General features: G+C 38.3%; 1 protein-coding gene across 1 annotated transcript; it reads right to left on the reverse strand.

The window, feature by feature from the left end:
- Positions 1 to 1,197: 1,197 nt before the first annotated feature.
- LOC149153375 (uncharacterized) lies at positions 1,198 to 7,255 on the reverse strand. The gene is made up of 3 exons (XM_089443808.1): positions 6,156 to 7,255; positions 1,929 to 5,946; positions 1,198 to 1,617 (listed from the first exon to the last, which is right to left on the reverse strand). Exons 1-3 carry the CDS (start codon positions 7,253 to 7,255, stop codon positions 1,198 to 1,200), a joined length of 5,538 nt encoding a protein of 1,845 aa, XP_089299934.1.
- Between the last annotated feature and the right edge of the window lie 18,252 nt (positions 7,256 to 25,507).

The following is a 25,507-nucleotide window of genomic DNA, read 5'->3' on the forward strand; positions in this document are numbered from 1 at the left end:
TTATTAGTTGTAGGATAATATTTACATGCAATTATAAACCTGAATGCTAATCTGGCAATGGCTAAACTAATCCGACCTCCCAAAAGATGATGATTTCGACACTCTAGGACTAAACTCGATTCGCAAGGAATTCGACATGAATACAACAATTAGATCAAATGAGGATGAACCTGACTCTCAATATCAACTCGTCCTCCACAATAAATTTGGAAAACTCATACTCGAGTTAGAAAGGAAGAAAATCAAACAATCCCCAAGCAATAAGCGACTCAGCTTCCAGATAAATTAACAATTTGGCCTCCATTTAAATGATGAATTTGACCTCCAGATGAATGAGCAACTCGACCTCCTTTAGAAGCTAATTCAACCTCCATAAATTGATATGACTCCTAGTAATGAGATCCTAGGAAATAAACTCAGCTACAGTAATTAATTTGGCCTCCAATAGGAAATGTTCGTGATCCATCAACAATTAATACAAGTGAACTCGACCCCCTTAGAATCTCTACAACAAATATAGAAAACCTTGTTCATAAATTTATACTCCAAATTAAGGGTTTTGTCTGCAGGAAATTCTTGCTCCAGCACCTATAATAAGCACAAATAGAATACCTGAGATGATATCCTCTAACAACCAACAAGGAATGGATGCCCACTGAAATTAGCTAAGTACCAACTAGGGTGGCAATTGATGTCCACCAAAACTAGTTTGAGAATTTCTCCTGAAATCTTCGAGCTAGACTCGCTTAAGCCCAAATCTAATCACAAGAAATAATCACCAGATAAAATGAATGAGAAATGGCCTTCTCTTCCTTTTTAAAAGATTTTGTCAAATCTTCTCCAATCTTCTAGAAATATCCTTTTTATTATTTTATTAATAAATTCATTTATTTTCTGCAAGTGACTTTTGCCCTATTTATTCAATAAAAAATTTCCCCTTTTTTATTTTTTCTCCATAAGTACTTTTCAGCTCTTTTATTTAATGAAGTGAATTTTTTTTTTGCGACAGTAACGGTTAGATTTATTTAGGCGGCAAACAAGCTACCGCGTGCTTTTACAGTTCTGCTGAGTCAGAGACAGAGATCTGGGGAATTCTTAATGGAGTTGGGATTGTTCGCCTCTAATCCGGAGATTTGCCAGTCCATCCGATGTTCGGAGTCAGAGAAAAGAGCTTCGTCGACTTTGACATGAGATCTCTTAGTGTTGGCTGTTGGAATAGGAGGAACAACGCACAGTGCCAGAGGATTTCCTACGGAGCCTGATCTTGCTGTGCCAAAGAGCTTCAATGTTGTTGATCTTCCTACGAATCTTGATCTTGCTGCGCCAAAGAGCATCAATGGCGTAGGAACCTAATTGACCACGCTTTGGAGAGATTGCTTCTTCAGCGGGAAGCTCCATCGCAAGTTTTTGCGAAGTACAGTGGATGCTGCTTTCCGGGAGTGAGAGGTTCTGTTTATGCTGAACCCAGCCTTCAGGATTGAGAATGGAGTGAATATCAGAGCTGAAACTGAGTTGCGCCCTTGAGGGTCCTTTGAGGGCTCTTGGAAAGCAGAAACTCAATAGTAAACAGAGGTCGATAACACGGTAGCTGATATCAGGCTTGAAGTCATCGGTTTGCTTAGTTTGATTTGAGAAGAGGTCCCGAAGAACAGGAATGAGGGAGGAATAGGAAGCCCTTAGATCAAGAAGGGAAGGAGGGTCGATCAGCAGGAGTATTAAGGGATGAAACAAGAAGATTCAATTAAATTGACCACCAGGGATCTCCGAGAACAGAGGGAGCCCCGATTGGCCTCAATATCAGCTTGAGAATTGAGGTTCCTTAAGATATGATAGAAGGAGATTTTATTGAATTTGGGCAGTAATAGCCTGATTTTTCTGATAATGGTGGCTAAATGAACATGATGGGAGGTCTTAGGGTGAAGCATTGCCTGGATGATAATTCTTGAATCTCCAAAGACAGAGAGAGAAAGGATATTTCTGTTAATCGCCAGAGTCAGCCCCTGCCACAATGCAAGAGCCTCCGCTCTGTTGTTGGTTTCGATCCCCAGACCCCAATGGAATCTCAGTTCCGGAGAGCCTCCAGGTCTCAATAGAACTCCACCACTGCCAGCAACCCCAGGGTTTCCTTTAGAGGCCCCGTCGAAAAATAAACAATGATCATCCAGGGCCGATCTCCACTTAATGAACTCTAGTTCTTCCAGCCTAATCTCCCAGTTGGCATGGACGGAAACAGGAGGAACGGGCCTTTCCTTCAGATTTGGAACCAGAGCTTTGAACCATTGCTCCTCCTCTCTGACCAGACTCATTTCGTTCCTTGAGGAAGTATTGGCTTCCAAAGCCTCGCCCAGCAAAGCTTTTATTTTTGAGATAACTCTTATTGCAGTGCAACTTTCTTCTCGAAAAATTCTGTTATTCCTTTCCAACCACAGTTTCCAGCAAATGAATTTAGGGATCCACATCCAACTGGTTTTAAGAAGACTTTTATTTTTAAGGCAGAAGGGAGATAAGCTGGCCCAAGTTCTGAACAGGGCAGGGATGTTATCTGGAAAATCAAGGTTAGTTGGATCTAACAGCAGAACTCCCCTCCAGACTTCTTGAGCATAGGGGCAAAGCAGCAACAGGTGACTGATAGTTTCTTCATCAGACCAGCAAAGTGGACATCTGGAAGGTCCTTCCATCCCTCGTCTTCGCAAATTATCTCTGGTAAGAATGCTTTGGTGTGCAACGGTCCAACAGAAAAAGTCGATTTTGGGAAGAGCTGGGAAGTCCCATATAAATTTCCATTGGGCAGGATTGGGAGGAGCATATGGTACAGCCATAGTTCTTTTATAACCTTCGGAAACAGTGTAATGGCCAGAGATGGATCCCCAGCCTCTTTTGTCTTTAGCAGTGGCTTTTGAAGGAGATTTACCTTGGAGCAGATCTAATAGTAAAGAAGCTTCCCCCTGCAGCATAATGGGGACCTCCCCCAGATTCCAACCATCCCAGGTTCTATCAGGAGCTTCTTTCCATTTCGAGATATCCCACAATGTGTGCAGATTGCAAGACTGAAGCCAATCTTTGATGTTTGCAAGACCTTCCACATGGTTCATTGGTTGGTCACCCAAGATCGAATCATCCCAGATTTTGATTTTCCTTCCATTACCAGGGATCCAATAAAGGTAATGGCTAAATTGCTCCCTAGCAGCATTACAAAGATTGAAGATCGGAGATCCTTTCTGAATTCTTGGAGGCTTATCCAGGCATCTCAAGCGCTGCCCTTGGAAGTATTTCTTCCAAATGACTCTTTTACTCCAGCTAGTATTTCCAGAGACTAAATTCCACAGAATCTTGGATCCCAAAGCAAGATTTTGGGCAGCCAAGTTACGCAGATGGAGGCCTCCTTCCAGTAATGGTCTTTTGAGAGTTTCCCAGTTCACTAAATGGATCCTTCGATCATTGTTGTTCCCACCTTCCCACAGAAATCTTCTCAACAGGCTGTCCAATTTGCTGAGAAAGGTTTTGGGGGCCAGGAGAATAGAGTTTTGGTATAGGGGCATACTTATTAGGACCGATTTCATAAGGGTGACTTTCCCTGCATTATTCAGCCAAGAGGCACCCCAAGCTTGGATTCTATTCTTTATCTTATCGAGCAGAGGCAGCCAGTGGACAACTTTAGGCTTAGATTTGAAGATTGGGATCCCGAGGTATTTAAATGACTCCCAGTTTCGAATTCCATCCATTTCTAAAAGTCTTGCAATATCAGACAGCTCTTTGATCGAACAGTTCCAGCCATAGATAGAGCATTTTCGATAATTGATTTTGCTGCCCGAGATCAACCTGTAAATGTCCAACTCCCTCTTGAAATGTCTGGCAGAGATTATGCTGGCTCCTCCGAGCAGCAAGGTGTCGTCGGCGAACTGGGCATGATTAATGTCTTTCACCTTGTGAGTAGTTCTGAGGCCTGGCAGAGTTTGATTTTGCTGGTTATGATCTAGTTGGAAACTAAGCACCGAGGCCTGGACAGCATATAGAAGCAGAGACAAAGGACATCCTTGTCTCAGGCCCCTAGAAGCTTGGAAGAAGTCAGTAGAACGGCCATTGACCAAAGGCGCGATCCATGGTGAGGCAATACAGGCTTTCACCCAGTTTATGAAGTCTGTTGAGAAGCCTAGCTTCTTCATCACAGCGAACAAAAATTCATGTCTCACCCTATCAAATGCGTTAGCCAGATCGAGCTTAATCACCATACCTTTCTCGTTTCTTTGGCAACTAGAGTGAACTGCTTCTTGGACCAGCACAATGTTGTCCAATATCTTTCTTCCTTTTATGAATCCGCCTTGATTTTCAGGGATGATGTCTGGCAAAATGTTTTTAAGCCTGTTGGCTATTATTTTGGAGACCAACTTATAACTGGAATTGCACAAAGATATTGGTCTAAATCTGCTGAAGTCTGAGGCGCCTTTCTCTTTTGGGATCAAGGCGAGAAAGGCTGAGTTGATGCCATCGCCCAGCTTTACACAATTCTGGGATTTCCTGACCATTCTCAATAGGTCTTTTTTAATTGTTGACCAACAAGTCAGAAGAAACCTGACAGAGAACCCATCTGGGCCTGGGGCTTTATCAGGCTCCATACTGTTCAGAACATCCTTTAGTTCTTCCATACTAATCGGAGCTGTCAGCATGGCATTGTCCGAATCCTGGACGCATTTGGGAATTAAATCGATCGGATAGGAATGGGAATCAATAGCTGGTTCTTCAGGAGCCGAATAAAGATCTTGATAGAAGGAATATGCAGCTCTCTTAATGCCTTCGAAATCCTTAATCACAGAATTTTGGTAATGAATCTCTGAGACTGATTTGAAATTCTTTCGGGCTTCGGCTTGCTTATGAAAGAAGCTGGTGTTCTTATCTCCGGACTGCAGCCAAAGATTCCTAGACTTCTGGCGCCAGAATTCTTCCTCCTCCCTGCTAGATCTATGAACCTCTTTTTGAAGCTCGACTTCTTTTAGGAGCAGGCTTTGAGAAACAGGACTATGCTCCATATCTAACTGATGAGCAGCGAGCCTGTTTAGAGATTCTTTTCTTTTGGCTGTGGGGGATTGCAGTCTTTTAGCCCAATCTTTAAGGTTTCTTTTTAGAACCCTGATTTTCTCTTCCCACACAAAGAATGGAGAACCATGGACGGGCCTATTCCAAGATTCAGAGACCACCTCTTGAAAGCCTTCTTGCTGGATCCAAAGAGGGCTGAACCGAAATGGAATGGGGCCTAGATTGCTATCCAGGGAAAGCTCGAGAAGAATGGGCTTATGATCAGAGGTGAGATTTGGAAGAATTTTAGAGGTTGCCATAAGACCGCAAGTTAGGAAAGAAGAGTGGACAAGGAATCTATCCAAACGGGCAGCAATGTGGTTGGGGGCTATTCTTTTGTTGGACCAGGTGAATTTACCTGAAGATGGTTTAATGTCCTCCAGGTCCCAGCCCAACATTATATCTTCAACCCATTCTCTGGCAGGATCCCTGACGATGGAGCCTCCCTTTTTCTCATCAAGAGCAAGGGTGACATTCAGGTCACCTGCAATGATGATATTCCCGGGATTTTGCTCTAAAAGAAATGAATGAAGCGAGTTCCAACAGATTTTTTTCTCGCTTGGCAATACAGGAGCATAAACATTAAACATACTTACTTGCTGACCAGAATCCTTGTGGAGAAGCTGAATGAAGAGCCAGTGAGGGCTGCTTTTTTCTTGAATAAAGTCATATATGGCGTTGTTCCAGAAGGTGGCTATTCCACCAGAGGCGCCTCTTGCACTAACCGCTCTTCCATGGCCTTTTTTCCAAAAAACTTTACTGGAATGGAGGAGAGGAAGATCCTCCAACTTTGTCTCCTGGATGAGGAGGATTTCAGGCGAGTATATTCTCACTATATCTTTCAGGGCTTCCTCTTTCGACCTACTACCTAAACCTCTGCAGTTCCAGGAGACGTATTTCATTATTTACTATTTTGGGGAGATGAGGCTCCTATTGGAGCCTTGTTACTCTTGCGCCCAGATCTGGTATTCATCATTGCTTTGAGAGTTTTTTGGGAACCTTGGAGGACATCTATGTAAGTTTTTTCCTCTCTCTGTTTCTTCTTGGATTTCCGCCCTCTAGTCGTCTTGATTGGGGTGACTAGCGAGTTGTCAGTTTCAGAATCTCTCTCTTCTGATTCTCCCTCAGAGTCTGAGGCTAGACTAATGTGTTCTTCGTTGTCTTCATTTCCCCTCTGACAATCCTCAGGTGGAGGGACTGTTGGTTCAACTTCATTTACTTTCCCTTGTTTCTCCTTATTTTCTGTTTCCTCTTGGGTTTCCTTGTCATCCACCTTTTCTCCAGAGGAGGATCCATCTTTAGAAGCAGCAACGGCTTTTGGGTTAAAATGAGGCTTCCCCATTGGGACGAAGTTGTTCTGTCCCGGAGGCTTTGGAACAACCTTTCCCTTTCTGATTTCTTTCCATCCTTCTTCTTCAACCGTGATCCCTGTTGGAGCTTTTGGGCAGTTTCTCTGGAAGTGTCCGTGTTCATGACAGGTTCGGCATTTGAAAGGCAACTGCTCGTAGTCCAGCTTCTGGTAGTGCTTCCATTCTCCAACTTTGAGATTGATCGCTTCTGGTAGCCCAGATTCCAAATCGACTTCCACGCAGATTCTAGCACATGTATATTGGCCCTTGTGATCAGCTTTGTCAATGAATCGACCCAGCCCATTACCAATCTTCTGCAGAGATTGATAGCTCCAACAGTGTAACGGGAGGTTAGGTAAGCGAACCCAGACCGGCGCCTCCTTGGGGACATCGACGGATGGGTCAAAGTCAGGACTCCATTTGTTGAGATACAGTCCCTGATTTCCCATAAAATACGGCCCGTTTCTGAACACCAGGTCGCGATCTTCTTTGGTGGTAAATTCAAAAATGAAATAGCCTCGTCCTACAGCATAACAAATCACGTTATTTTTCAGCTGAGGTCTCCAGTTTCGCTGAATCCAATCGTCCGTGGTTTTGGTGGACGGCCAACGGCCCATAAACTGCCCTACCAGGCCTCTGTCAGACAGCGCAAGAGCAATTTTAATCGGTTGTTCCTCTGGAAGTGCTATCTCTGGTATTTCCTCAAGCTTTTTTATGAATTTCGGCACCTCAGAGTTCTGTTGCTTCTTCCCTTTCTGCGTTAACAGTCTTCGAAATGCATCTTCAGAGGATAATGGAGGGGTGGGAGCGGACTCCCCACCCCCAGGTCCGCTCATGGCTGCGTCCAAGAACTGTGGCGGCGGCAAACCTAATCTCGGCTCCGCGGTTCAGAGCAGAGCGCGCGTTTCTGCTCGGAAAATGAAGTTAATGAAGTGAATTTTTACTAACTAATTAAAGTCACTTTTAAATCCATAAAATGCTTAATTCACCACCATGTTCACATCGTCCATCCAAAGCCCCTTTTTAACATCTTTCCTTGTATATATTTATATCTCGTTTCCAATGAGCTATTACACTAAGGCGTTCCTCCAAGTAATTGGCCAAAAATCGCAGCTTAAGTGTAAATAATTAAAATGGGCCTGATAATAACTATGTTTTACAGAAATCATTGGAATGCAACGAAACCAAGATCAAACTATATGGAATTGGTCCTATTGATGAAATATGGCAAGTGATCCCAGTCGAACCCTATAAAACTCCTCCAAAACCCTTCAGTCCCACCAATGGAGTAATCTCACTCCTATGATCGGGCTGACACAAGCTCTGGAAATCCTTCATAACCACATCACAAGATAATCCAAAATTGGGGACATTACACCTTAGGTATTTTCTACAAAGAATTATATCTTCTTTGTAGTCACTTCAATAGCACTCTATTAACCACATTTACATGGAACTTAATCAAAAGTTTGATAAGCTTTCAAAGGAATCTCTCTATCCTAGCTAAATCCTTTGGCATGTAAGGATTTTGGGATGGTCAAGAATCGGATATAGTGGAATGCCATTTTTAAATATCTATATTCAATGGTTCTCTATATGGTTTTTTTTCAAATGTCATTTGGATGGAAGGAACTGCAGGATGTACTGTTGAAAATGATTGTTATTTTTTAGAGACATAATGTTTGTCACTTTTTAAAATAGTTAACTATTATGAAATTTTAATAAGAGTAGTGGGAGAAAAATATTTAAAGATCTAATTCATAAACCTTTAATCTATTTATTCTCACAAAAATGTTCTATCTTTTCGAAACAATAATATATATACTACTATTTTTTATTATAATGATTTTTTTTCCATATATCAAACTATGATTAAACCAGAAAACTTTTATATATAATTAATTAATTTCAAAAATCAAATTGTTTCCTCTTCCAACCTATTACTAAAGTTTCAACATGTATATTGTCTTATGCATTAAAATAAAAGCAAAATTATCCCAACAAAACATAATATTGAAAATGACATTATATTTGACCTCAAGGAGCTGAAAGGCCGTCTTCATTTGCTCCAACCAAATATTCCATGATGTGCAACTAATTACATGTGCAAATCTACTAAGGTTCCCATTATATCTTATTAATATTAGTTTTCATGACAACACAAATTTATAAAATTAGAGTGGATATTGAGGTGTGTTTTGAAAGGAACCCTACAATGCCATAAGATAGTGCATAAATTTATATAGTAAATATCGACTTGTAAAGTAGGAGAAGATGTGGTAATTTATAAGGGCATAGTTGCATTTAAATCTCGTGTCTCATTAACACAAAATCAAAATATTAATTTTATATGTGTAGGTGTATGTGTTTTTACACCGTGTAGCCCTATATCCATGTCCCCCACTTAGCCCTACAAAATATGAAAGGAAAATCTAAAAGTTTTGAATTTTATTATCTATTTTTTATTAATGAGTTTATTTAATCTAATCAGTTTATTTAATGTATGATAAATCTTTTTTGATATTGTTTTATATATAGTCATGAGATTAGTTTATAGATTATATTAAAAAAATAAAATAATCAATTTATTTGGTTGATGAGTGTATTTCCGGTTAAAAGGTTAGAAGGTGGTAGAATATTTTTTTTTTAATTAAAAATATTAATTTTATGGTAAAAAATCAAAGATATTGGTTAGTATTATGATTGTCTCCTCCATATCAATAGATGAAATTGTCAATATTAACTTTCTTACATCTCTAAATTGTAACGACTCAAATATCAAGCATAGCTATGCACAAATTACATACATAAATTCAAAATCATTAACTAATAAACACAAACAAAATTTCATTAATAATTACATAGTCTACTAGCAATGAAAGTTGAGAAACTTATGTGAAAGATGAAGTAACTAATGTACTTGTGACGACAACCACTATGTGGAAGATGATTCTCCATTAACCATAAGCTTAGTTGCAACATATCCTTCCATAGTTGTCCACCCCCTAGCCCTCAATCAACTATCTTTTCCATTGAAATCATTGCTTTCCAATAATTATCTAAGAAAAAATGCCTCACATTCTCCTCCTCATGCATTAAGTGGAACTCCTTTGTTCCAAAAAATAAAGGAAAATTTTTGTGCACATAATCCACTTGTCATTCTGCGATATATTTTTATCTTAAGATTTTCTTAATTTAGCTTTTTCCATGAATTTATCTTTACATGTTTTTACTCTTTTACTTTTATTAATAAAATAGTTTATTTTATTTATTTATTACACTCTTTCTCTCTATTTATTATTGTTTGTTCTTATTCTTAGTCTTTAAGAATAATATTAATATGGGGTATTACAATCCCCCTCTTCAACGAACTTCATCCTGAAGTTAACTTTGATTATGCTATCTCCCTCTTTTCTCTTTTTCCTTTTTTTTAAAAATATTCTCTCTATATCTTCCATATTGCCCTCTATCGAACTAGTATAAGGCCACGCCAAGTGACCATAATAAGCATTGAAGGTTTCTAGAAATTGTTAGCAACACTCTAACACTTCTATACTTTTGGAACAACAAGCATCGAAAGTTCCCAAGAAGTGTGAACAATACTCTAACACTTTCTCTACTTTCGAAAAACTAGGCTTGAAACCATCTCGGTCTGTCATGACCCCAAGGCTCTAGATCTCATTTTCCTAAGAAGAGATATGGCTCGTTACTCACGTATCCATGCATTTGGAAAAGTTAGTCCAAACTCCCTCCACAACTTTCTAAGGTACAAAATTCTAGGCACCGAAGTCCAGTCCCATAGCTTCATTGGCAAGCAACATTATAACCATTTATTAGAACTTGACATCACAACTCCAATCTTAGATATTCATCCTTCTCAAGATGGTCTTATATCCCAATGAGAATTATGCAAGCTAAAAGAAACACTAGCATAAGTAGTTGATCGAGTTTGTCTTAGCACATAAGGTGTTACATATTTTCCCTTATAGATATGGACTCCCGTGAGATTATCAAAGAAATGATCTCTTTCAACTCATTGGTGGATTTTATGTAAGTCACCACCTCATGACATGCAACCTATACATCAGTTATATAATAATAATATCATCATCACATAGAAAATAATCCATAAACCAACTCTCACATGTCATCATGAGAACATAACATCATTGTTATCACAATATCCTAAATAGTAAGACACCACATGCTCACTCATGCCATCATTAAGTGTATCATTAAAAAAACTATATGCAATTACCACATGTCATCACAACATGAAACATCATATTATAACATCAACATATCTTTATCAAAGATATAGCTTTACATCAACGAAATAAATGGAACCACATGTTAATTTAACTTCATAACATACCATCATTAGTAAAGTACCATGGAGCATAGGTACCATTTATCTCAGCTAACATGTAGACATGATTCAAATGCTTAAAATAACTATTCATCCAAAAATCCCCATTTAGGACATGCATTGTCTAATTTAACTTAGCCACTCTTGTCTGACTCATAGAATAAATTAATCAAATAGATAGGGAAAGTCATAATGCATAATGCTTGCACCCTCCAAGGTAACACATCCTAGGCTATATTGGTCCCATTAGACCTTGACTTTCTAAATTTCTTGACTTCTAGGTTGATGAATCCTATGGTACAATATAGAGAATGGTTCAAATTGAAGGGCTTCCTCCTTGAAAACTTGCAATCCCTCGGATTTCAACAAATGGGATGGGCCAAGTACATAATGCTCAAGTATAGAAACATGAAACACATCATGCATCCTTCTTAGATGGGATGGAACCTCATTCTTATAAGCAATCAGTTTGATCCTCTCCATGATCTTAAATGACCTAATGAACCCAGGGGACAACTTTGTTCCTTACCAAAATTGAAGGAAAACTTGATGGGTTTGACTCTAACAAACCTTATTACCTTCCTTAAAGCTTCTATCAACTCTCTTTTCATATGTATAACTTTTCTATTGGCTTCTATATTCCATAGGTATTTTCTTAATTGTATCTATTTGTTCTTCCATTTCATGGATCATGTCAAGTCCCAACATGACCAGATCTTCTAATTGGCCCCAACTTAAAGGTGTACAACAAGGTCTTCCATGTAGAAATTTAAATGGAGTTGCTTTAATGGAACTATGTCAACTATTACTGTATGAAAATTCCATTAAGGGAAGATATTTCTCTCATTGATTATATAGGTCCATGATATACCTTCACAACATGTCCTCCAATATTTGGTTTACTCTTTTTGTTTTCCCATCAGTATTTGGATGGTATGCAATACTAAAATTCAGTCATGTCCCCACAGAATTTAGGCAGCTTTACTAAAACCTAGAATTAAATTATGAATCTCTATTTAATATGATTATATGAGGCACCCTATGTAGGTTAATTATCTCTTTTAGGAAAACCTGAGTGATGGTTGGTGCATCAAAGGTGCTCTTAATTGAAATGAAGTGGGCACTCTTAATTAGTTAATCAATGACTACCATAATGCAGTCATGTCTTTAGGAGGTCGTAGGTAAGCCTCCCACAAAATCCATTGCAATGAATTCTCACTTATTTTGAGGTATATCATGGGGTTGTAGTAGACCTGCAAAGTGACAATGTTCAACCTTAAGCTGTTGACGTTCTAGACATTAAGCTACAAATTGTGTTATATTTTTTTTCATCCTTGCCCAAAAATATAGCCTTTTCAATTCTGCATGCATTTTCTTTGCTCCGGAATGTGCAACATAAGGGGCTACTCTTCCATAATCAATATCCTAAGATATTCTTTCTCCAGTACATAAATCTTACCTCTATATCGTAACAATCAATCATTCTCTAAGATGCACCCTTCCCATTTAGATTCCACTAGTACTCCCTCCTATAAGGTGGATTTTATTTGTTTTTATTAATTGTGTTCTATAAGGTGGCTTAAAATATGCTCTCTTAATTCTATTTTCAATGATAATACTCAATGAACTCTAGGCCTTCTACATAAAGCATTTGCAACCTTATTTTCCTTTCCTTTGATGAAAGATACCCTGAAATCATATTCACTACACAACTCACTCTAGTATTTTTGTTGGGAATTAAGGTCCTTGTGGGTGAAAATATGCTCAAGGCTCTTGTGATCAATCTTTTATTCAATGGCATCCCATCAGATAATGTCTCCAGTTTTTGAGCCATTATAGTTGTAGTCAACTGTAGATCATGAATGGTCTAATTTCTTTTGTGGGCCTTGAGTTAACGTGAAGAATGAGAAACAAATACTCCTGCTTGCATCAACATCATGCCTAAAACTTCCCCTAATGCATATGTGTATACACAAAAGTATTTGTCCATGTCAGGCACCCTTAATGTTGGGGTGATTGTCAATCATTGCTTTAGCACATCATATGCTTCCTTGAAATCATTTTTTCATTTGAACTTAACTCCCTTATTTTGGAGGGTTATGATGAGATTGGAAATTAAGGGGAATCCTTCCACAAATCTTCTATAATACCATACCAATCCCATAAAGCTACATAATTCTTTAGTATTCTTAGGAACGGGCTAGTTGGTTATAGTTTCAATTTTGCTACAATCTACTACAATACCTTCCTCAATGACAATATGTCCTAGATATTGGATTTATTTTCAAATAAGTGACATTTAGTTTGTTTCCCATATAACTTATGTTCTTTAAGGAATTGAAAATAATAATATGGGACATTACATAAATCCACCTATTTATCATTATTGAACATGTTTACCTTTTTACATTTACCTAATATGATCGTAAAGTTACCTTGTTAGTTATCAAATAACAAATGACATGGATTGTGAGTGTGTGGGGAGTTCAATCTGATTCAAGTGATCATAGGCATTCTCATTGTGATTTCCTTTTGATGTTCACCAACCACTTAATTTGTGGTTGTGCTAGTTTGCATCACTATTATAGTTTAAAAATAAGAAAATTTGCATCAATGTTAATATGCACATAAAAGGAATGTATATGTAATTTTTTTTAGCATTTTTTGGTAGACAAGGTTGAACAAGAATATGTGGAATTCCATTTCTAAGTGTTCACGTTATAGGTTTTGATCCTTTAGATATTAGTTTGGACTAGTATTTCAGGTCTTTCTGTTTAAGGAATGGTGATGAGGCAAGAATGCCTTCTTGTTTTATTGTGAACACAACTCTATTATTTGACTCGTTGAAGGGCATCACTCATATGCATTGCTTTTTGCATGAATATAATGCAAATCAAACAAAAAGCTACAAGGTTGGAACAATCTTCTAGAAGACCGCAATATTCAAATTCCTTTTTAGGAATATAAAAGCCTTTTTTATAGGAAAAAAAAGAAAAAAACATTATATTATTTTATATGTGTATCTATTTCAATATCAATTTTCTAAACCATTAAAATTATGATAATTTTAAATGAAATTTTTCACTACCAATTTTTTAAATCATCAAAAATAATGATACTTCTAAATAGCATTTTTCATCCATTTTCAAACATATAACAAAAGCCTTTAACACTCTAGCTTTTAAAATTTAATATATCAATTTTGATTTTAATAAATTAACCATCATTATGAATGTACATATATATATATATAAATTAGAGATAATTAAAATATTCAACTTTTATAAAAATAATCATTAATTGCAAAATTTTAACATTATAATTCATTGTAATAATAGGATAATATCAATATAGGCCCTAAGAATTCTATGAAAGAAAAGTGAGCATGTTTGTTTTTGTTAGTTTTATATATATATAAAATTAAAAGAGAAAAGTGAGGAGGTTTATTTTCTCTGGTGTATAAAATATAAAAGTAAAGTTTTATTAGGTTAGTATGTCGAAAGATTCCATAATTTATAATGCTATGTTGTCAACTTTCAATTATATTATAAATAAATATATAAATTGTACAAACAAACAACATAGGAGTAGTTATTCTTTACTTCATTTTAAAAAATATCACCTATGGTTCATTGTTTTGGTAGGTGATTTCCATGGTTGGCCTATTGATAAGTAATTAATGATTTCCTTGTCGTATGTGACTAGATAACGTTATAGTTTTGATAGCTGTCAATATTTTAGTTTTTAATTTTTTGGTGCATTCATTAATATGATTGACATTGAAGAGAGGGCTGGGAATCACATCATCATTAGATTAGATTGCACACTTATTTTGGTTGTTGATACTTCTGCATCAAGAAATGGACTAGACCTATTAAAAAAAAAAATCCCAAACAATGTCTATTTTGTAGATGGTTGATTATTAAAATATATATTACATAATTATATATAAAAAATTGTCCTCTTCTGCATAGAATTTAAAACTTTTTATAATAATTAATACTCAGTATATATAACGTTTTAAAAAATACTTCAATTAGTTACATGATAGGTTATATTATAAATTTTAATTTTATATATATTTTTGAATAAATTTGATAGAAACAAAATTAATTTCATTATATTATTTTTAAAGAGGTTTGAGATGTATATTGTATAACTGGTAATATTTTAAAATTCAATTTATTTTTAAAGAGATTTGAGATATATTATTGCATAAATTATAACATTTTAAAAGGAGTTGTCACTTTGATAAGTAAGAGGAATTGTCAATTTATGGATAAGTACGAGGAGTTGTCATTTTGATTATTTATTTTACACATAACTAAACTAACTCATGAAAAAATGATGAAATAAATATATAAGTCTTGGATAAATGTATTTTTCAATAAAATTTATATTATCTTAGAAAAACAAAAAAACTATTATTTTTTTATTTCATTAAAAATAAGATATTTCGTCCGCTTGGGGTAACTCAAGTGGTGATGGCCATGGAATAAAGTCTCACTGAACCGGAGATCTTGGGTTCGAATCTTGTGCTACCCTCCCCCCGTAGTGGGGTGAATAATGAACATGTAAACACGAAAATAGGAGAGTCCTACCAAGCTTATAAAAAAAGAAAAAGAAAAAGACATTCTATAAATATTTTCTATTAAATAATATTATCATTCATATATATATACTTTCCATCTCTTTGTTCAACATTCACTACTCACAAGCACACATACTCTATAACACACCTTTGTAATATTATCATATTGTTCTGCCGAACTTTTTTTTCAAAGTTAGTACATCCATTTCTTTACCATTAACTATATGTCCTCAAGTTCCTTCCAAGTTTGTGTTTCAATTTTTCCTATTCTTATGCACTTATATATATTAAAATGCTTTTACAAAATTAAATCAAGAAAAATGACAAATTGCAATGCTTTGTTACGATTTTTGAGCCTCATGTTATCAAGTTTATTATTCTTAAGTTATTCATTATATTTTTCTATTTACAAACTCTTGATGTTGTGCTTATCATGTTGGCTAAGCCTTGTAGTTCTTTTAGGCAACAAATATACAGCTTGCCAATGGACATTAAATGAGCGGGGATTGTATATGCCCACCATTGGATAACTGGCTTGCCAAAATCCAGTGGTGGGCATATACAACCCCCGCTCATTTAATGCCCATTGGCAGGGTACTTATTTTTAGTGGTTCTTTTAGTCACATAAGGGGCCTTCATGATCATGGAAACTTTGTCACTCAATACCATTATTTTGGCTAATTTGCAAGGAAAACATACATAAGGAAGAAGCATTGGTAGCCATGATTTCACTAAAGTCTCTACAAAAGTTCATCCCAAAGGTGGTACATTAAGTAATGAAATCCCTTGGGAGGAAACACCCATGATATCAAAATACATGATATTTTTATTATATGTGAATATTTGAAACAACATACTTAGTTAGGGTATTTCATAGGATATATCCCACTAGAGTACATGAATAAGACCTAGATTAAGATTTGCTCAAAAACTCATGGTTGGTTATAATATTCATTCAAGTGTAGCCTTACTGAAGATTTATTTCAGCTCACTTTTAACAAAGAAAGTCTTTTCCATGAATGGTTATTCATATTCCCTAATCTATTGAAATACCTTAGTCATCTTGTCTAATAGTATGATTCAGTCTCAATGAATGAAGTTGCTTAGCTTTACTTCGTAATCTAGCTTGACTTATTGGGGCCACCTTTACAATTATATGAGTTCCATTAACATATTTATGGGTTGATAGAAAAGTTTATATTTCACAAGCCTTCTAGGCTTTTCAAGTCATGACCTCAAAAAAGGTTTTTCCTCAGAGTCAATACGTCTAAATACATTTAGGAATTCATATACCTACATTGGATGGGGGTAAAGTTATATGTTAGTTGATCCATTATATTAACCTTCTAAATACTTGTTTTCGATGTCAAAGTTTGGACCACATGATTAAGGATTTCCCTTTAATATATGTTGAACATTTTTTGTTATTGTTGTCGAGTCTAAGTCATTGATGCCAGGTGCCAAGTTAAGAGGGAGCTTGGTAAGTGTGTCATCATGGTTGTGTTAATGTGTGTTGTTGACTAGCTTGAGGTTAAGGATGAATGTTATATCTTTGAAGGCAATTCTTCTTAGTTCCTCAACTCAAATGAGAAAAGCAAGTGTTTAGGTGGATAGTTCTCTTAGAGACATTTCCAATGGTATATGTCACTTGATCTAACTCCAAAGTCGAGAAAATCAAGTTTGAAGGTTTATGGTTCAAAGTGGGGTTCCAGCGAATCGTGATTTTGTATATGCAAAAATATGAGACCTCACCCCACCATTAAAAATTCGAAAATGTTAGGCTAGGCCGAATTCATTTCATTATAGCTTGATTTGAAAAGTCGACAAGATTTTGTTAGCACACTCGTGAAGTTGCAAGTGAATTTAGTCACATAAGTGAAAAAATCCATACAACCCCCCCCCCCCCCCCCCCCCCCCCCCCCCCCCCCCAATTTGTTAAAAGTAGGGTAGACAGGGGGGGCTGAGATGATTCTCAACCTATGATCAAGAAAGGGTGAAAGTAATCAATGGTCTAACCAACAATGATGATCATGGGGTCTTCTAGGAAAATGGAGAAGATTCGCAACTAGAGTTTACAGGTTGTAGGAAACTCGATAGTCTTAGTGAGCCATAACCACAAGTTTTTTGTTAACCTTCATTCTATAGCTTATTATTTAATGTTATTCAGATACCCAAGATGAGCCTTAGGGATTTTAGTTGACAACCTCCACATGGGGCTTATAGACGTATCACAGGTGGCCTCATTGGATGGGTCTCGATTCTAAACTGGAAGTGACCTATCCCCCCACCACGGGGGATGAAAAACCTCTCGACTATGAGCAAGATGACACTGCTTACCAATCTATATGGGTTTGGTCGTCATTTCTTGGTCACGAGCTACCTGGGGGGAGAGAAAAAAACTCATTTAGGGAGGCTCAACCTGCCCTTTATAAGGTTCAAGAAACCCCTAACTGGGATATTCATACACCTAGTGAGACAAAACCCTTTCCATATGTTGTCTACTCGACTGGTGGGGATACCTTGGTGGGGCAAGACATTATGGTGTTGAAAGTTGTCAAGGGTTCCTCATGACCCCATGGAGCTCTGGGGTCTTTAATAATGTTGAAAATAGAAACAAGAAATGCTAAATATAGAAGTGCTAAAAATAGCATTGCTATAAATAGCATTTCAGGATACATTGCAATTTTAGTTAGTCCCTGAACTAAAATTGAGAATTAAAATTCGAATTTGATCTTAGCAGCTATTTGAAAAATAATTAGTTAATTCATCTTGAGTTAATTAGTTGAAGAAAATCAAACATGAAGTCTATGTGAAGACATGCAACAGTTATCCCTCTAATTGAGGAAGTTATCCCTTAATTAAGAAGATCATGATGAGTTGTACTTTGAGTTCTAATTAGTTAGCTCAGTTAACTGAGTTAAGTCCGGTTAGATTAGTTCCAACAGTTTGTGGAACTGATTGTGAGTTCAATTAGTTAATGCATGCATGCATGTAACTAGTGTATTTCAGATAACTGAATATTTTCTCATAAATAACTCATGCATGTCAGTTTAGTCAAAGACCCAGTTGAGATCAAAGGATGGGACAGTGTACAATCAGTTGCAGGAATATTCCATTGAGGATATCTCTGCATGCAGAAGGAATTCATTCCTTGAGGATTGCACAGTTATTTCTAAGTTTGGTGAGTTGTGTGAGAGGAGAATTCACATAGGTCGCAGCCAGAGGACCCAAGAGAAATTGCGCAAGGAAATAGGAGGCTTAGAGGACTGAAGGAAGGCATATGTTGTGTCTATTCAGTCTATGAGCAGCATTGAGGGATTGTACTGAGAGCTGGATAGCTTGTGAGCTAAAGCTTTGTGTAATCCGGAGATATTTCCACTTGTATGATAATACAGATAGCAGGGTTTTTAGCTGAGGCTTTCCCCAGAGTATTCTTCTGTGTTCATGTGTGATTGATTTCTCATTCTCTGTTATATGTGTTCTATTTGATCTTGCTCAAAATCAATTAATCTTCCACAAAGTTTGTTGTAGAAGTACATCAAGTATTTTGCTTTAGTATATTGCATTATCAGGTGATTTACAGTGGGAATTTCTACATGGTATCAGAGCAAAGGTGATCAAAGCAGAGAACAATATACAAAGAAGGGAGAAGTTCAAAGTTTGAAGTTCCTGATTATAGAAATCGAATTCTTATCACATCTCAAATTTCACCAATGGCGTTCAACAGTTTGAGACTCGAGTATGCCCTGGATGGCAACTCGGATTATATAGCCTGGAAAGATCACATGGAAGCGGTATTAGAGGAAAATGGTTTGAAGGACTTCATTAATCAAGAAGTCCCCAAGCCAACAACTGCTAATGCCCAAGAATTGGCGGAATGGAAGAAATGTGTGGCTAGAGCGAGGAGTATTCTTTCGGAGGGAGTTCGAGACCACATTGTCTCGAGTCTCCATGGGAAGGAGACACCATTTTCAATGCGGAAAACATTGAAGGATCTATATTAGAACAGCAGTGATCAGAGGAAGCTGGCATTGAAAGACAAGCTTTGGAAAATCAAGTGTGAAAAGGGCGACACGATCTCTACATATCTGAACAAGCTCACCACCTACAAGGATGAGCTTGGAAGTGTAGGAATCACGATAGTTGATGATGACATGGTGAGTCTTGCTCTCCTCGGTCTTTGTAAGAGTTGGCATAGCTACCAAGACTCAGTAAATAGAAGAGAGAAACTCCCAGATTGGAACGACTTTGGTCGGATCTGATGTAGGAGGAGATAAGGAGAAGCACCAGAGATGGATCTTCATCAAAGCATGATGATGAAGAAAATCTAACCTTAGTGAGTAAGGCGAGGAAAGGGAAAAGGAAGGCATCCCATTCCAAATAGAGTTCTTCCCATGGTGGGAAGAAGATTGACAAATCGAAAGTGCGATGCTTTCATTGTAATGAGGTGGGCCATTATGCTACGAATTGTCCACAGAAGAAATCCAAGAAGGGATCCTCGAAAGGATCAGATGGTGAGGCACTGGCCTCACAATTCGAATTGGATTTCACCCTCATTGCATGCATGGTTTCATCGATGGTGGGTTGTGTTTGGTACCTGGACAGTGGAGCCTCATTCCACATGATCGGTGACAAGAGTCTATTTAGTACCTTGGAGGAGAAGGACCTCCAGATGCGCATAGAGATGGGCGATGATGGAAAGTACCGTGTTTCAGGTGAAGGCACTGTTGTATTTCAAAGGGAGCATGGAGCTCCTTTCACCCTGACTGATGTAAAATATGTGCCTGGTCTGAAGAAGAACCTTGTGTCCATCGCTATGTTGGAAGACAAAGGCTATGATGTAGTCTTTAGTAAAGGAAAGGCATTCCTGAGGCATATCGGCACTGGACAGACCAAGAGGATTGGGATTCGAGTAAAGAATCTCTACAAGCTGGAGGTAAATGACTGTGCTACATTGAGTTCCAAAGCAGAGTTGGTGCAAAGCCAAGATATTGGCGAGCTATGGCATAGAATATTGGGCCACTTGCACCATGGGACCTTGAAGATCATGCAACAGATTTCTACCGGACTTCCCAAGGGTAAACTGGAGCAAGTGGATACAAAGGTTATACCTTGGGTAAGTATGAAAAATCTTCCTTTCATGATCGAGACAGTCGAGTTGGAGCAATCCTGGAGTGAGTTCATACAGATGTGTGTGGACCATTCTCCATAGCCTCCACCGCTAAACAAAGGTACTATGTTATTTTTATTGATGAGTTTTCTCGTAGATGTTGGATCTACTTCATGCAGAAGAAGGATAAAACCTTCTCAAGGTTTTGTGAGTTCAAAGCCTTGGTTGAGAAAGAATCTGGAAAGAAAATAAGGGCCTTGCGAAGCGACAATGGTGGAGAGTATGTCTCCCAACAGTTTAATGAATTTTGTGCAGCAGAAGCAATTAAACGGGAGTTGACGGCACCCCATAACCCACAACAGAATGGGGTGCCCGAAAGGAAGAACAGATCGATTATGGGAGCAGCTCGGGCGATGTTGCATGACCAAAGCCTACCACTTCATTTGTGGGTTGAGGCATGCAATACAGCAATATACTTGCAGAATAGAAGCCCACGTCGTGTACTGGGGATGAAGACACCAGTGGAGGCTTTTTCCGGGAAGAGACCAGATGTGAGTCACTTCAGGATCTTTGGATCATCGGTTTATTGCCATGTGACCAAAGATGCCCGGAAGAAGTTAGAGCCAACAGCTGAGTTGGGGATACTTGTGGGGTACACTGATACACCCCACAACTATCGGGTGTTCTTGCCTACCAGTCAGAGGGTAGTGGTACGCAGAGAACTAAAGTTCGACGAGCAGAAGGCCTTGCGAGTTTCCCTTGAGAGGGAGCTCAAGTTGCATGTAGAGGAGGAACTTTTGGTTCCTAAGGAGGAGGAGCCTCACACTGATGCGGAGCAGCCGCATGTAGAGGATCCAAGAGTGGAGACATCCACTCATGCAGAGTCTTCTAGAGATGGGAGGAAACACTCAAGGGAAGCTGACAGATTGATGATGGATGTGAGAGAGAATGTGGGACAACCATCTTCTCAGCGCAGACAGAGGAGGTCACCTGAGCGGTACACTGGTTACATGGCCCTGGTTGGGGAGTGTGTAGAGACCGAACCATCTTCCTTCGAGGAAGCAGTGCAACAGCCAGTCTGGGTTGATGCTATGGTGGAGGAGTATGACTCCATAGTTCAGAACAGTGTTTGGGATGTTGTCCCAAGACCAGAGGACAAGTTAGTGGTGAGTTCTCGATGGCTTTATAAGGTAAAGCAAGCAGCTAATGGTAGTATTAAGAAACATAAGGCAAGGTTTGTTGCCCGTGGTTTCTCACAAGTCAAGGGGATCGATTATGATGAGACTTTTTCTCCTGTAGCAAGGTACTCATCTATCAGATCGATGTTGGCACTATCAGCACAGATGGGTTGGAAGATCCATCAGATGGATGTGAAGACTGCGTTCCTCAATGGCAAGATTGAGGAAGAGGTGTACATAAAGCAATCGGAAGGATTTGAGACCTTCGATCATGAGTCGCATGTGTGCTGACTCAAGAGAGATTTGTATGGGCTGAAGCAAGCACCTCGTGCTTGGTACACCAAGATCGACAATTATTTCATCGGGTTGGGCTTCATAAAGAATGAAGCGGATGCGAAACTTTACCACATCATGGTAGAAGGTAAGCCATTGATCATTGTTCTTTATCTTGATGATCTGATATTGACAGGTGATGATCAGTTGATCAAGTCTTGCAAGGAGGACCTTGCAAGAGAGTTCGAGATGAAAGACATGGGTCTCATGCACTACTTTCTAGGCATGGAAGTGTGGCAAAAGGATGGGGAAGTGTTTGTGTCTCAAGGCAAGTATGCCAATGAGATACTCAGGAGATTCCACATGGAGAAGTGCAAGCCCATGCAGACTCCTATAGCAGGTAACTGGAGGAAGGAGGATGCTACTTCAGGTGAGGTAGTAGCTGCTACTGTTTATCAGCAGCTTGTGGGTTCATTGATGTATTTAGTGAACACATGACCAAATTTGTGCTTTGTGGTGAACCAGCTGAGTCAAGCTATGGTTCAACCTACCAAGCTGTTTTGGAAGGCAACGAAGCATGTGCTGAGATACCTCAGAGGCACATCTCAGTATGGATTATGGTATAGACGGACAGAGGGAGTGAAGCTTCAGGGCTTCACAGATGCAGATTGGGCAGGGAGTCCATCAGATCGGAAGAGCACTTCAGGAGGAATTTTCAACCTTGGTTCAACTGCAGTTTCTTGGTACAGCAGGAAACAGAGGTCAATTGCACTTAGCTCAGTAGAGGCTGAATACATGGTTGCCAGTCAGGCAGCATGTGAGGCCATTTGGATGCGGAAAATTCTAGTTAGATTGTTTGATCAGAGGATGGATCTAGCTGTGATCTATTATGATAATCAAAGTTGTATCAAACTCTCTTAGAATCCAGTATTTCATGACAGGTCCAAGCACATCGATATCCGGTATCATCATCTTCGAGACTGTGTGGTGAAGAGGATCATGTTGTTGCTGTATATTTCGACCGAGAAGTAGGATGCCGATATTTTGACTAAGGCATTGTCAAAATGCAAATTTGAGTTCCACAGAGACAGGATTGGGGTGACAGATAATCCCTTTCTTGTTGAAAGGAGTGTTGAAAATAGCAACAAGAAATGCTAAATATAGAAGTGCTAAAAACAACATTGCTATAAATAGCATTTCAGGATACATTCCAATTTTAGTTAGTCCCTGAACTAAAATTCGAATTTGATCTTAGCAGTTGTTTGAAAAATAATTAATTAATTCATCTTCAGTTAATTAGTTGGAGAAAATCAAACATGAAGTCTATGTGAAGACATGCAACAATTATCCCTTTGATTGAGGAAGTTATCCCTTAATTAAGGAGATCAAGGTGAGTTGTACTTTGAGTTGTAATTAGTTAGCTCAGTTAACTGAGTTAAGTCCAGTTAGATTAGTTCCAATAGTTTGTAGAACTGATTGTGAGCTCAGTTAATTAATGCATGCATGCATGTAACCTGAATATTCTCTCATAAATAACTCATGCATGTCAGTTCAGTCAGAGACCCAGTTGAGATCAGAGGATGGGACAGTGTACTATCAGTTGCAGTTATATTCCATTGAGGATATCTCTTGCATGCAAAAGGAATTCATTCCTTGAGGATTGCGCAATTATTTCTGAATTTAGTGAGTTGTGTGAGAGGAGAATTCACATAGGTGGCAGACAGAGGACCCAGGAGAAACTGCGCAAGAAAATAGGAGGCTTGGAGGACTGAAGGAAGGCATATGTTGTGTATATTCAGTCTATGAGCAGCATTGAGGGATTGTACTAAGAGCTCGATAGCTTGTGAGCTAAATCTTTGTGTAATCCGGAGATATTTCCACTTGTATGATAACACAGATAGCAGGGTTTTTAGTTGAGACTTTCCCCAGAGTATTCTTCTGTGTTCATGTGTGATTGTTTTCTCATTCTCTGTTATATGTGTTCTATTTGATCTTGCTCAAAATCGATTAAGCTTCCGTAAAGTTTGTTGTAGAAGTAGATCAAGTATTTTTCTTTAGTATATTGCATTATCAGGTGATCTACAGTGGGAATTTCTACAGATAATTCCTTGCTTCAAACACAATCTTATGAGCTTTGGGAAGGGTTTGGGACACAATTTGCATAAGAAAGCACCAGCTTATCGAAGAGGTCCGGCTTCAACGAGGGCCTCTTATTTCCTAAGGTAACCCCATCTGTGTTCCTCCCTCACATTTCCTTGACTTTTCCTACGTCGAGCAGTTTATTGAGAGACTTGGTGGTATTAACAGATGAAGGGAGGTTAATCTACAAGGAATCTAAAGAAAGGCTATTTGATAAGGAACCTCTAATAGTGCCTGGAACCATAAAAAATCGAAGGAATAAGAGTGAGGCATAGGGGAAAAGGAAAAATGACCATTGCATCAAGCAAGTTGTAAATGTGAAGATGTTCTTGGTCCTAGGAGTAGGTGTGGCCATATAACAGGTGGATGTTTTAAGTTGGAAATCATTGGTTGGAAGGATTTGAGGGAGGAAATTCGACATGCCTTTTATGACCACTGCCTGGGCCGAAAATGAGGTGCATTTGAGGATACAAAAATTCTCTAACAGTGAAATTTTTAGCCAAAGGATGGTTTCATCTTATTTTCTAGGAAGAAGATGATGCAAAAAATGGTCAAGGGTAGGGTTTGGAAGATTGATTATGTGCCTGTAGTATTCAAACCATGGTCACCCTTTTTTGATGCCAGATGATAATGGATGGACATTGTGCTTATCTGGGTTAGGCTCCTGAGCATCTCTCCACACCTTTGGCACGGGCTTATCTTCCGTGACGTTGGGAAGTTACTAGAGACTTACTTGGAGCACAACTCCTCCTATCTTATTTCTATAGATATGTTTATGGCGCAAATCCTTATCAGTGTTGATCTTTAGGGCAGGTTGGATGGGGCGATGGATATGGATCTTGAGATTGACCCATTGTAATTTTACTATGAAGGGGTTCCTTACTGTTGCAAACAGTTCCATAAACATGGACATCTTGTAAAAGATTATATGATTCCCCTTCTTAAAAAGGTGAATCAAACTACTACTTCTGCTCCAGACTGTGGAAATGAACAACGGGTTCACTCTTAGACGTTGTGGGTTACATAGGCTAACTTAGAACCTCAATGTCATGCATGTGTTGATCATGTCACTCTCTAGGTGGAAGTAGGCTCAAGGTTGGATGTCAAAAAGGATTCAAGCTATGAAGGTACCCCATTGGATCCCCTCCCTTCCTTTTCTCATCCGATTTTAAATGATGTTTTTCCTTAATCTCCTCTTATTCGGTCTATAGTCTCTTTGGTTTCTGAGGGTTCTAATGTTGTCTCTTCTTATATCTTATCTCAGAATCCTTCTTCCCTTCCTGTTCCAGCTATTTGTCCCTGCCCTAATGCATAGGGATATTTTTCCTTGCCATCATCCTCTTTTGTTCTTTCCTATCCTCATAATCAGGAAGCCAATTTTTTCATATATAATCTTTGTTCTCAGTTGATGGTTCCTCGAAAGGAGGG

Source organism: Pinus tabuliformis, chromosome 9 (genome assembly GCF_031772625.1).
Source record: "Pinus tabuliformis cultivar Carrire ecotype Pingquan chromosome 9, CPIR1, whole genome shotgun sequence".
NCBI lineage: Eukaryota > Viridiplantae > Streptophyta > Pinopsida > Pinales > Pinaceae > Pinus > Pinus tabuliformis.

What these genes read in the sequence shown, in the direction of transcription:
- LOC149153375 (XM_089443808.1), bottom strand. Translation starts at nt 7,255, where the DNA reads ATGAGCGGACCTGGGGGTGGGGAGTCCGCTCCCACCCCTCCATTATCC. An exon ending in GATTCTGAAACTGACAACTC is followed by an intron (nt 5,947 to 6,155) that starts GCTAGTCACCCC and finishes CTGGAACTGCAG; the next exon opens with AGGTTTAGGTAGTAGGTCGA. An exon ending in ATTCAAGAATTATCATCCAG is followed by an intron (nt 1,618 to 1,928) that starts GCAATGCTTCAC and finishes AATCAAACTAAG; the next exon opens with CAAACCGATGACTTCAAGCC.